Here is a 13,377-nt window from a genome sequence, read left to right as displayed (position 1 = left end):
ACTACATAATGTTTTCTTCAAGTGCTGACCTTGTTAAAGGTATTGCTATGGATAATTTTATCAGTCCGGGGACAAAATGTTTGAAAATGATCTTTTTTCTTTTCATACTGAAAAAGTTTTCATTATGATTTGGTCTTTGTTGAGTTAACATTTTTTATTTGAGTCGTTTACCACCGCTTGTTTCATGCTCTTCACCATGATAAGGTCTACACATATCTTTAAAGATGGGTGAATTCACACATTCATTTTGTAGTTCCTTTAAATACATTTCTTAACTGTTTTCCTTATTAAACCAGGTGCTAGATTGGCTGCAAACCCATGGTGAGGTGTTTCTTCGTAAGAATCCTGGCATTGGTCGTAACCTTGCTAAAGCTCGAATGTACCAGAAAAGTCACGAACACTTTGAAAATGTGGCCCAGGTATGCTGATATTTGCATTATATGCATAGTTTTAAGCTGGGAACCTTTTTACCCTGATTGCCATTCTTCCAGTTTTACATGTATATTGCATTTGCACATGACACTTGGCTTTGTCCTGTACATTAAATAATTTGTAATTAATAATTTTTATCACTAATCTCTACTTCAGATGTGTGACTATAGTGGTTAACATATGTATACTGTGTCTTTAAAAACTTAGCATACAGTCTTTCAGTTTGTAAATACCATTTTGTAAGTTTAAAAGATAATGCAGGAGATTCATGAGCTCTTGTACTGTTGGGTTGTAATATTATAACTGTATTATGTGAACTCTTCATGTCTAAACTTTTTCCAAGGTATGAATATTTAAAAGTTCTTTATATCTTTACATTTTAAAAGTTTTCTAAAAATTATTATCAATAAATAACTTCCATTGCAGAATACATACACTAATGCAGAAAAGCTCTTACAAGCTGCCGAAGAGCTTGCTCATACTGGTGAATGCAATCCTGAAGAAATCTATGGAGTGGCTCAAAGGTTAGATTCACATATCACAAGTTTTGCAACAAGAGTACAACAGAGACACCGACTCCTAAATATGGCTGTCTTATTTTATACACATGAAAAGGAGGTAAGCAACTAAGTTTTTAATTATATTTTAATGTTTTCTGTATTTCTGCAATGAATTGCATTACGTATTGATTTCCTGGTTTGTTGGGTATTTTCAAAGAACATAATTAATTTGGCAATGCTAACATGTTTAGATTCCAGATATGCAGTTCAGTAGTTTCATATTAAAGAAATTGGAGTGTAATATCATGAATTGTTTTTTGTATTCAAGTCTGATAGTATGCCATGTGTATGACTTGTATTTATGTCTTGAAGCATTTATGTGTGTGCGTTATTATTATTGTATTTATTATTATTCAGAAGATGAACCTTATTCATATGGAACAAACCCATAGGGGCCATTGACTTGAAAATCAAGCTTCCAAATAATATGATGTAACTAAAAGTTTTATTAAATCATATGTTAGAATATGTTGAGGGGAAAAAGCAGCTGATTTGGTATAAAAAAGAAGGTTGTTTTTTATAAGAGTTTGTCATATCTGTATGGTGGTTCAATATCCATATGATGATAAAATACTGATTGGAGTACTGAAGAGAAGCTGGGAGAAACTAGTAAAAGAGTTTGAAAGTATTTATAAGAGGAAAAACAGAAGTTGGTAAGAAACATCAGTCCATGTGTATATGTGGTTTGCAAGAAATTGTATGAAAGGAGACATTCTTAATTCCATGGATTTATGAATATCATAAGGTTTATTAAGTTTGTAGTAGTTATGATCATGCAGTACAGTTTCATTCTTAATTCCATGGATTTATGAATATCATAAGGTTTATTAAGTTTGTAGTAGTTATGATCATGCAGTACAGTTTCATGCATTTATGGAAGCTTCTTTAAATGTACTTATCCAGCATTATTTTTCCCCAAACTCTTAGCTGTTGTCCTGGTTAGAAGAACTTACTAATGAGCTTGAAGCGGAAGAGAATGTCGATGAAACTGCTGATTCGGTAGAGGCAGCTGAACGATTAGTTGCTCAGATGACATCTCAGCGAGACTCTACTATAGATGCATGTGTGTCTACTACACATGAAGGGGAGGGTTTGCTGAATGAACTTAGGTCAGTACTCATGTTTACAATGAAAAATTATACTGCAGTGCAGTAAATTATTTGTTTTTGATGACAGTTGTGAAAATTAGTTTTACCAGATGATGCTGTGTGTGAAATTATTTTTGGCCTCAGAGTAAAGCTTTCGAAATAATTTGTAAATGTGTTATACGTGAAGAAACTTACATAAGTTGATATTGTGCATTAAAAAGTATTATCTTTGGCTAACCATGAAGGTGTTTTGTTTTATTGTTTTGATAAATTATTGAATGATAATAGTATATTGTATATAGTATTTTTCATATGCCACTTGATGCTACTTGTTACACAAATAACGATTGGTGATTATTCTGTCATTCAAACATTTTTGTCGTGCCAGGTCTGCCAATGTCACCCCGGATATAGGGTGCAGTTCTGTTGAGGGTGTGGAGGAGGCCTTAGAAAGACTAGTCAAAAAGAGAGATGAACTAGAAACCCTGTGGGCCAGTCGAAAGCTTCGTCTTGATCTCCTACTTCAATTAAGGCTCTTCCAAAGAGATTCAATGGAGGTTAGGCTTTCGGTGTTTAATTTTTAAGTTTATGTAATTCTGAAAAGTCCTTTTATTGAATGGGGCATTTGTTTTTTCAAGTTATAGAAGTATATTTGGCATTTTATTCACAGCTACATGTGTAGTGTTTTTTATTAATTCATACTTTATGTAGTAAGATTGATTTTTCATATTTCAAAAGAACATTCTGGATAACATTTATGTCTCGGTGTTGTCTGTCATATTTGTGTACTGAATTTCCTTTCGATATATCCAACTTCATAGAGGAGGTTTGGTAGATTTGTTAGTATACAGGCTAATAAAAAGTGTTAGCTTTCTTATAGTCTAAAGATGTATCATAACCTATCTCCAAGTATCATAATGTATCTTTCAGTTGTTAACTCACAATAAGCATATTAATTATCTTCACAGCTTCTTGGTCAGTTAGATTTATGGGCAGAGGAACTCCAAAGCACAGATTTTGGTCGTGACATTCCTGAAGCAGAACAGATGTTAGCTTTACATAATGACTCAACCTCGCACATGCAAAATGCCACTTACCAAGTTCTTCAGAGTGGTCAAGATCTTCTTCAGGTTAGCTTCAAGTTTTGTTTTTAAAGTATTTCATGCAAAATAGTTTCAGGTATTTTGTTTTACATATATTGAGCATATTAAAACTATTTACTTTCATAAACATAAACATGCTTATCCTTATCTCTTCTTTTTCCAGTTATTAGAAACTTCAGGGATTCAAATACGAGCAGATGCAGAGTCAGACGCTAATAATAAAGTATCAATGCTCCTTGAATGTTTACATGAGAGACAGATGGACATTGAGGTGCTTACAGATATGAAACGTGTTAAGCTAGAGCAATGCATCCATCTTCTCCAGTTTGAAAATGAAGCTAATCAGGTAGTTTTAATTAGAATTTAAGCACTGTACTGTAATAATAGTGAATTTTCTGTGACCAATAAATTGACTTTTTTTTTTTTTTGATGAAAACATTCTTTAGGTTACACGTCATATCTTGGTTTATATCATATAGGAAAGCTTTTATGATACAGAATTTCATTATTTGTGTAAATCTTGAATTTCAGGTTATCAGTTGGATAAGAAATGGAGAGGCTGTTTTAGCTGCTAGTTTTACCATTCCCAGCTCACTACCTGAAGCAAATGCTTTATCACATGAGCATGGCCAGTTTCAGGTGTGTAATGCCTTTATTGTTGTCAAAAGTGTTTTTTATGTGCTTTTAAGAAAGACAATTCCATTGTTTGCAGATATGTTCTTGATTGTTTAATGTAAAATCAGTATGTTCTATGTGTGTTTCAGAACTGATATCTGTTACGTATTGCCTTTCATTTCTCTTACATAGCTTTATATTTTTACGGTGATTATCCCCCTTATAGGCCAAGCATTGCTCACTGTAAATATTGAAAGATCTTTGCACTGTCTTTTCAGCCTAAGGTGCATTCTTTTTTACTTTTATTTTTCATCTGTTTTCTTTTGTCTCTCTCTGCTGAGCTGTCTAATTTCTTGAGTCTAGCCACCTTGCTTCAGTGTTTCATCGTATTTCAAAACAAACCCTTTGGGGAATCGTATGAGTATACTGTAACATGCAATCCTTACTAATACATTTATTATTGTAAGTATGCAAATTGAGTCTCCTTTTTTTTTCCTTTGTCAGGTTGCTATTGAAAAAACCCATGCTGCTGTGGTCCAGATTCGACAAAAGTCATCTACATTGTTGATGGGAAAACATTATAGCCCAGAGCAAGTTATGGAGATAGAGTCAAATGTGACCAAGAGATGGGAGAAATTAGTTACTTGTGCTGAAGACAGGTAATATTATTGCTGGTGTTGGTAATTTCTTACTAATCCATGGGTTGTTAAGTGAAATTATGTGTACTACTTCATAAAATTTTTTTTTAACAATTCCACACTATTGGTTAAGTGAGAAAGATAACCCATTAAAATTTACAATACAGAAGCAGATAGAGATATCGTAACCAATAAAATGGGTTCGTCAGTACAGAGGGATGTAGCAAAAAATGTGAGATTCTTAACTGGGAAAACAATATAAAGTCATTAGAGTATTTGTGTAACTATACATATTGGGTGCATGTAGAAAACACTTGATTTATGAATATATTTAAGATTTTGTTGTATCTCTGGAAACCAAGGCAGTTCTATGCAGTTGGTAACCCAGCCTTTTCAGATGCAGCCCTATTGAAAAATTGGATAGAAAATTAATTTTGATTGATATAAAAAAAATCTCTGTAGTATTAACATTATAAAAAAAATCTCTATAATATTAACATTATTTGACGGACATTATAAACATTAAGCACTACAAATTAGGATGGAGTACTACTCTGTAAGCCTGATTGTACAAGACTTTGTACATGCTGCATGTTGTATTTTAATCTATATTAGAGGAATCCAGTTCAATGGCCAAGAAATTCGTGGGATGTTCATTTCTGTTCTCACCATCATTATCTTTAGTCTGGCAAGATTTTCTGTCCTTTTTTGTGTCATTCTTCAGTTGTGGGTTTTATTCAGATGCCAATGGAGGCATATCAAATTTGACAGAATGAAACAAAGGAGATAAGAAATTAGATAGAGTGATTTAGGCATGTATTTTAGAAAATGATAAGTATCATTTCAAATAACTTCAGCCAAGAAAAGAGTGATTTAGGCATGTATTTTTAGAAAGTGATTAGTATCATTTCAAATAACTTCAGCCAAGAAGTTATAGTTATTTCCTCATTCATCTTTATAAGTTATTGCTATCACAACTGCTCCCAGTTGTTAAGTGTGCTTTATAAATACCTTTTTGGGATAATAGTACTGTATATTTGTATATTTTATAAAATTTCTGAGGTTATTTAAAGTAATAAAGAAGTCCAATTAGTTACATTTTGGATAAGTCAGTGCTCATTGTCATAGTTATGCTTTATAGGTCATTGTTATTTGATTCAGAGGGAAGCAAGTTAACAAGGAATTTAAGGTTTCTGCTGAACTAAAAGGTTTTTTGTCCTTTTTTAATGTCGTCTTGTTTTTTACTGAAATTGCTCTGCAATACTTATTTGTTTTTATTGATTCATTGCACCCATTTTTTACAGTGAAAATCCAGTTCATTATTTGACACAAGTAGAATTTCATTTTCATCATTGTATTGTGTTTTTTTTATATATTCTCTGTTGTATCCATACTTAGATTTAATTACATAAATGTTATTATCTCCTACTCTACATGCACTTCTGTTCACCATGACTGTTTTATCATTTTTCTAGATACAAGCTGGTTCAAGCTTCAATAACTTTCTACAAGACAGCCGAGCAAGTATGTTCTGTTCTTGAAAGCCTAGAAAGAGATTATCGCAGAGATGAAGACTGGTGTCAAAAAGAGGTTGCAGTCCCAGGTGCTACTGCTGTTCAAGGGGAACAACAGCAATCTCAGCAGTCTCAGCAAAAATCAGATCAGCAACAGCAAGGAACAGGTCCAGGGGGTCAGCCTGTACCTGATAGGGCTTCATCTATATCTCTCCACATAAACAAACATCAGGAACAGAAAGAGGGATTCCTGAAAGCTTGTACTCTTGCTAGACGTACTGCTGAAACCTTCCTAAAATATGCAAATAGATCTCAGAATTACTATAGTTTAAAGGGTGATGTTGGCCTTAGAGGACCTGAAGCAAAAAGTTAGGGATATTTTAGAAAATCTTATGGCTCAAGAAAACAAAGTTTTAGAACACTGGACACAGAAGAAAAAGAAATTAGATCAGTGTCAACAGTTTGTTCTGTTTGAAGGGTCAGCCAATCAAGCTCTTGATTGGATTATGGAAACTGGTGAGATGTACTTGTCTACACACACAAATCTTGGGGAATCCAAGGAAGAAACAGAAAAATTGTTAAAGGAACATAATGATTTTAAGGGAACAGCAAAGGACACTAGAGAACGTGTGAAGTTGTTGTTGTTATTAGCAGATTCTCTTGTTGAAAAAGGACATGCTCATGCCTCTTCAATCAAAGATTGGGTAGCAAAAGTTGATTTGGCCTATAAGAATTTTTCAGGTCGTATGGACAGATATCGCATGCAATTGGAGGATCGTCTTGGTATTCAAAGTGAAGATAGTAAAGCATCTTTGTCTCTAGACCGCCATAGTGATCCTTCTTTAGAAAATAAAGTACAAAGTGTAGTTTCTGTGGCAGTAGTAGCAAATAAAGAAATTAGTGAAGAAAAGAGAAAATCTGCCAGAAAGAAAGAACTTATCATGAGAGAATTGTTGCAGACAGAAAGAGTGTATGTTAAAGACCTTGAAGTGTGTACTAGAACTTACCTGTATGAGACTCGTCAGCCTACAGCTCCAGCTGGCCTTCAAGGGAAAGACGGTGTTATATTTTGCAATATGGAAGATATTTTGAAATTTCACAAAAATATATTTCTCCAGGAGATTGAAAAATATCAGTGTATGCCTGAGGATGTTGGTCATTGCTTTGTGACTTGGGCCCCACAGTTTGATGTATATGTTAGGTACTGTAAAGCCCAACCAGAATCTAATCGTGTCCTAGTAAACCATGCTGGTACTTTTTATGAGGAGGTGCAGCGTAAGCACAATGTTGAACATCCAATTCCAGCATACCTTATTAAACCTGTGCAGCGCATTACCAAATATCAGTTACTCCTAAAAGAATTGTTGTCCTGTTGTGAAGATGAAAATCAGGGAGAAATTAAGGATGGGCTTGAGGTGATGCAGAATGTTCCAAAGAAAGCCAATGATGCTCTTCACCTCTCCATGCTTGAAGGCTGTGATGTTCCTCCTGATTCTTTAGGAGAGGTTATACTTCAGGACACTTTTCAGGTAAGAATAGATTTTGGTGTTATGTACAGGTGACTGTTGTTGCTTAAATTTTGTTTGTTTTAGCTCTGATGAAGGATTTTTTAAATGAAATTTCTACTTTTTTTTTTTTTTTTATTGATTTCATATTTAGACATATACAGCATGAGGCTTATGAGGAACTTGGAAACATAATACGTAGAATATGGAAATATTATTGTTGATACACCTGGGAAATGATACAGCTGCACATTTTCCAATTTCTTGTGACTCCTCCAGTGGACTACCCTCTTCCCTAAACTTTTTTTTTTTTTTCATCTCAATGGCATCCTTCAGATCCTCTCTTGCCCTATCTATATGTATTCATAAGTTGATGGTAATTCAACTCTTCACAGTTTGCTCTCTTTGTGCAGCGGAGGTCTTGGATAGGTTTACTGGATGATGCAGAGTGAGCTTTAATTTTTATGCTCCCTAAGGCAGTTTTTTTCTGATCTCATATTCTTTTTACCTTCAAAATAATGTTAGGATATTGTAGACTAAAACCCTCTTATCTGTGTTTTGTGTTTATAAATAACTACAGTAGCAGCATAATTTTGGAAAGATCACTTTATGGAGCTGGCCAAGTCTACTTTCAAGAAACTAGCTGTGTTCCTTAGGTGCCTTATGTATTTTTTAAGCAGTTCCTTCAGATCTACCCAGGACTTATCCATCCTTGTTTTGAGTTTAATTTTTTATCTGGGGAGGTTTTTGAAGTTCTAATATTCTTGATAGAGTAGAATCTAACACTCCGTCTAATACAGTATGACCAAGCACTAATACAGTATGACCAAGCACATACCTTGACAACATCAAGTAGCTAACATATCTCATTACCTAATGTATGTCTGACACTAAAGCTGATACATAATGGAATCATATAACCATAAGTAAGTTTGATTGTTTTTTTTGCTCAAGTTAACTTTTTTGAGACAGTTTTTAATGACTGCACAAGCTTTTTCTCCATAAACACAAAGAATGACTATTAATGAAAGATTCTTGAAAATGAGAGGTTGGGACTCAAGAGACTGGCCATGGCAGAAAGTAATTACATTAACATGTAGAATCCAGTGTGAAGGTGACACTGGTGAAAGAAATGGTATACTGTAGGTAGAAGAAATTAAGCAGTCCTGTGGTAAAAGAAAATGGGCTTCAGTTCAGCTGCTAAACACTCTAAACATAAGAAAACTGAGTCAGTACTACTCCTGCACTTTATCTTGGCTGCTTGCATTGGATGATCAATTGTTGCATTCTTAGTTTATACTGTTAAATTAGAATGTGTAAATAAGCGTTATGGTTTGATATAATGCCTTTTAATTAACATTGTAGGTTTGGGATCCTCGTCAGCTTATCAGAAAAGGCCGTGATCGTCACATATTCCTTTTTGATCTGTACCTGTTATTTTCTAAAGAAGTGCGAGATCCAGGAGGAAATAAAACTAAATACGTATATAAACAACGCCTTGTTACTTCGGAGCTTGGAGTAACTGAACACATAGAAGGAGATGAATGCAAATTTGCTGTCTGGACAGCAAGAACTGGAGTTAGTGATGGAAAGGTAAGCAGTCAGACCTTTGTCATGTTTATCTTATAAATTTGACATTACACTTACCAATCATTATCATAAAAATTGAGATATAATATTTGACAAGTGATATATTTTCTGTTGTATTCTTGCATTATTTTTAAGTGTTGTTATTCTAGATTTAATTTTAAATTTTGCAGAATTATTGTTAATTTTTTAGGGGTGTATTGCCTTTTTAGATAGTTTTGACATTGAGTTGTAAACACCCCTCTTTTTTTTGTTTTGTTTCAGATGATTTTACGAGCTAACACACTAGAGCTGAAGCAGACTTGGGTGAGAAAACTGAGAGAAGTCATTCAGGAAACTTACCTTAGCTCAGCTCTACCTAACATTGCCAAATCCCCTGCCAAGACTCCCAAACAAAACCGTGCTAGCAGGTATTGGGGCTGAACACTTCATTACGTATTGAAATATTATTATAGTCTTTTGTACGTCAAGGTACAAGTGAATCAGTTGTGGAAGTGAATTATAGATACAGATTATAGTTATAAAGTTTGTTTTAATACTTGTAAAATTTCTCTCAACAGGGACTTGGAAGACTCTATAGATGAGAATGCGGAGAACACCGACCGCAACTCTCTAGCATCATATTCCTCTTCGAACACAGACTCCGATAAGGTAAGTGCAAAGGGATGTCATGTTAGAGAAGAACTAGTTTCTGCGTTTGAATTACTTTCACTGGTACCTGTTATACTCTTGCTTTTTACATTTTGGGGAGATATTTTGCTGTCAACGTTTCACCAAATTTTATCGTCAACATCTGCACATCGTTCCTCCTGCCTGCCCAGAATAAAAAACGGTAAGTTTTTTCATCTCCCCAGAATGTATTTACATATTGTTATTTGAAATAAGCTTCTCTAATGTAGTATGATGTAATATGGTACCAGTAGGTATGGATTAGAACCTGTCATGGCAACCGGGTGGAGAAACTGAAACATTAGACACCTCATATACCAATAGAGAAGGTTCATCAGCAGTATGTCAAAAACCCCCTACGTCTTACGCACTGCTCCATTCACCTGTCTTGCAGGAACTGTCATGCTCTCAGGATTTTGAGGCCCCTCATCTCCTGTACTTCTTCTGTCCAAAACTTTTTAAGCCTTTTATTTCTCTTCCTTCATAGTATTAACGAATAGCAGACCAACCAATCTACTGCCGTTTTTTCCACTTGACCAAACCATTACGAAACACTGCTCAACCTTTCACCTACACTAGCATTTTTACCACTTCTGGGTATCTTCACCTTTCGAACCCTTTTCATTCCTCGTATGCCATGTGCAGTCTTGACACGAACCTTTCATACACGTATTCAATTTCCGCCCTTTTTCTTCTGTTCATATTCAATATGCACACTTCACATCCATTATGTGAATTTGATATACACAGTAGTGTGTGTGTGTTTACAGTGGTGGCCAGATAACCGTTAATTTACACTGTTCTCTTTACTTTTATGAAACTACCGAATAATTTACGCAAATAACTTTGGTGGGAGATTAGAGAGGAGGAATGTTTAGATGAAAAATTCCCAATTTAGTAGCCATCCTTAGTTATGAGGCTTACAACTTTTCCATAAGCCAGTGAAGACTAAAAGAGTGTGGTGCTGGCGTTAACCTTGTCCTCCCTGCTTTATTTATCCAGAATGCTATTTACTAGGAGTTTTATTAGGGAACTGTTTGTTGTTTCTTTGTTGTTAGTTAGTTTTTTTTTTATTTATTTTTTCCGTAGTGCTGCAGGAGTGAAGATTCCGAGAATCGCGTATAACAGGGTATTAGCGTTTGTGATCGTTGAGTGGTAAATCTCCCTACCTGACTTTTAAGGGGGAAAAGGTCAGATGCCGCGGTAAAAGGTGATCTGTCAGTGACTCCAGAGTTTTATGACTGCAATTGTCAGCGGAAGTTTTTTCATCTTTATTTTTTTTTCGATAACGAGATATTGCTTTTTTTTTTTCTCTCTTTTTTTCCGTCTGCAAACGCTATTTGTTTTGAGTGGCATTTCGCATTTATTTTATAGACTAGGCAGCTGGATTTTTTAAAAATTACTGTTATCTTTTTTCATTAATATGTCAAGTTTTTTTTTAATTCCTTTCACTTTGTTTTTATTAATAGCATTTTAGGTTAATTGTTTTTACGTATTTTCTTCAACCGGGTTATATTATTTAATTAAGAATTTAACTGTAATTATTTTACTATATAATTTAATTCGACAAGTAACTAATTATCTTACTAAATATTTCCTTATTCCTCTGTTGTTGTTTAACCTAACAGAAAGTAAATCTAGCATTCTTAAACAGGCTTAGTCGTTCTATTGTTTTAATTTCTCGATTTTTAGTGAAATTATCATGCATCTTGAATTCGAATAGAAATAGTTGGAAAAATTAAGCTGCCAAGATTTTTTGACAATGGAGACACTTGATGTCCTTTTGTAATAGCAGTGCCATTCCCTTAATGATATTTCCACATCTTTATGCAATTATTGCGTTTGTACACTTTATATGCAAATCCATGTGCATCACTTGACGATCAAAGTTATTGAAGAGTGGAAAACTGTGAGCTCCCCTCGGGATTTGTCTTTTAAAAAATGCCGTCTGTAATCTCGTATTTCAAAAGCTAAACTCATTTTTTAATGGGGTTGACTTCTCCTTTGGGTAATATACAAAAACAATTTAAGTTTTATTTCTAGTCTTTATTTTTTTATGGTTGTGCCTTTGGGTACTTTGCTAGTAGCGAGTTTCAGTTGTAATATGTTTTGCCATTATTATTATTTATTTATTTATTCAATTTTTTGGTGTATCACAGCCCTCCAATTTGACTGGAAGGTACTTATAGTGTGGGGGGGCATTGATTTGCAGATCAAACTTCCAAAGAATATGGCGTTTATTTGAAAGAAGCAACAGAAGGTAATAGGAGATATAGAAAGAAGAGATCAGTTTTTAGAAATGAGAAAATAAATGAAATAAATGGTTAAAATTTAAGTAAATGATTAAAATACGAAGAGAACTATTTTAGGGTAGAAATGCGTTGTATCTTCTCTTCAACTTCGGAAGTTCCAATTGGCCAACTTCCACAGGGTGGCTGCTCCATTACAGCAAGAAACCGATTTGACAGTTTTTGACAGTTGTCAATGACAGGAATGGGCCAGTGCGAAATTCAGACCTTTTATCTCTGTATTCATTGCTTGCGTGGAACGCCCGTGTTGAAATTGGTACTCATGTTCTTATCTCTTTGCTGAAGACGAATTCCCTTTAATCCAGTTCGTAAAGTGTGGCATCAGATCGACTGTCTAGTAACACTGAAAATCCCCTTGATGATATAAAATCGATTATCTGGTAACGCTACAACTCCCCTTTAATTATATAAAATCGATTATTTGGTAACACTACAAATCCCCTTTAATCCAGCTCATTAGAAGTGGCATCAACTGGACTATCTGGTAACACTACAGATCCCCTTTAATTGTACAAAATCGATTTTCTGGTAACGCTACAAATCCCCTTTAATCTGGTAGCACTACAAATCACCTTTAATCCAGTTCATTAGATGTAACATCAAATTGATTATCTGGTAACCCTACTAAATCCCCTTTAATTATACAAAATCAATTATCTGGTAACACTAAAACTCTCCTTTAATTATTTAAAATCGTCTATGTGGTAACACTACAACTCCTCTTTAATTATATAAAATCGACTATCTGGTAACACTACAAATCCCCTTTAGTCCAGTTCATTAGATGTGGCATCCAATCGATCAGTATCTGGCAGCACTGAATAGGCTGGTCATCCGAAGCAGCCACTATTCAAGAAACTTACCTAAAAAAAGGAACGATGTTTTGGGTCGTTTCTGGTCCAGAGAGCGAATGGAAGCCTCCTGAGGCCGTGGTTATTGTACGTATACTAAAGTTCGTCTCGCACCGGTTGGGTATTTTTCTTTTCGATATTTGAACAAGAGTGAAAAATTCATTTTACGTCTTTGAATATTAAAATAAAAAGTATTATTTATTTTATAAAAGCTCCACTTTCGAAAGGTTGTGTGTATTCTTTTGATTGATGTTCTTGGTTTAAAACGGCTGTATATTTTTTTTCTTGATTTAACCAGCTTTAAGTAGATATCATGCATATTGTAAATAGAAAATGTTATTAATCGCACATTTATGTTTACGAATTTATGACAATTTTTTTTACCTTCAATTATAATTAACAGCTCAAAGAGATCACTAAAGTGTACTACAGAGGTTAATGGAACGGGCCTTTTGATGCGATGGCTAAAATTAGCATTATTCACTCATGACCACTTTTATTATACG

The 13,377-nt window shown here is 34.3% G+C and overlaps 1 protein-coding gene across 1 annotated transcript in view; it reads left to right on the top strand.

The window, feature by feature from the left end:
• LOC135195050 (kalirin-like) overlaps positions 1-13,377 on the top strand; it is a 1,052,038-nt gene that overhangs the window by 390,183 nt on the left and 648,478 nt on the right. Inside the window, 13 exon segments of the mRNA XM_064221390.1 lie at positions 297-419; positions 859-1,050; positions 1,920-2,101; positions 2,469-2,637; positions 3,049-3,210; positions 3,347-3,529; positions 3,715-3,822; positions 4,303-4,457; positions 5,912-6,314; positions 6,316-7,479; positions 8,821-9,048; positions 9,307-9,452; positions 9,603-9,693. Of these exon segments, the coding sequence (XP_064077460.1) occupies positions 297-419; positions 859-1,050; positions 1,920-2,101; positions 2,469-2,637; positions 3,049-3,210; positions 3,347-3,529; positions 3,715-3,822; positions 4,303-4,457; positions 5,912-6,314; positions 6,316-7,479; positions 8,821-9,048; positions 9,307-9,452; positions 9,603-9,693 (3,306 nt within the window).

Source organism: Macrobrachium nipponense, chromosome 20, assembly GCF_015104395.2.
Source record: "Macrobrachium nipponense isolate FS-2020 chromosome 20, ASM1510439v2, whole genome shotgun sequence".
Classification (NCBI taxonomy): Eukaryota; Metazoa; Arthropoda; class Malacostraca; order Decapoda; family Palaemonidae; genus Macrobrachium; species Macrobrachium nipponense.
Note: the sequence above shows the minus strand (reverse complement) of the source record. Positions and strands in the feature narration are given on the sequence as shown.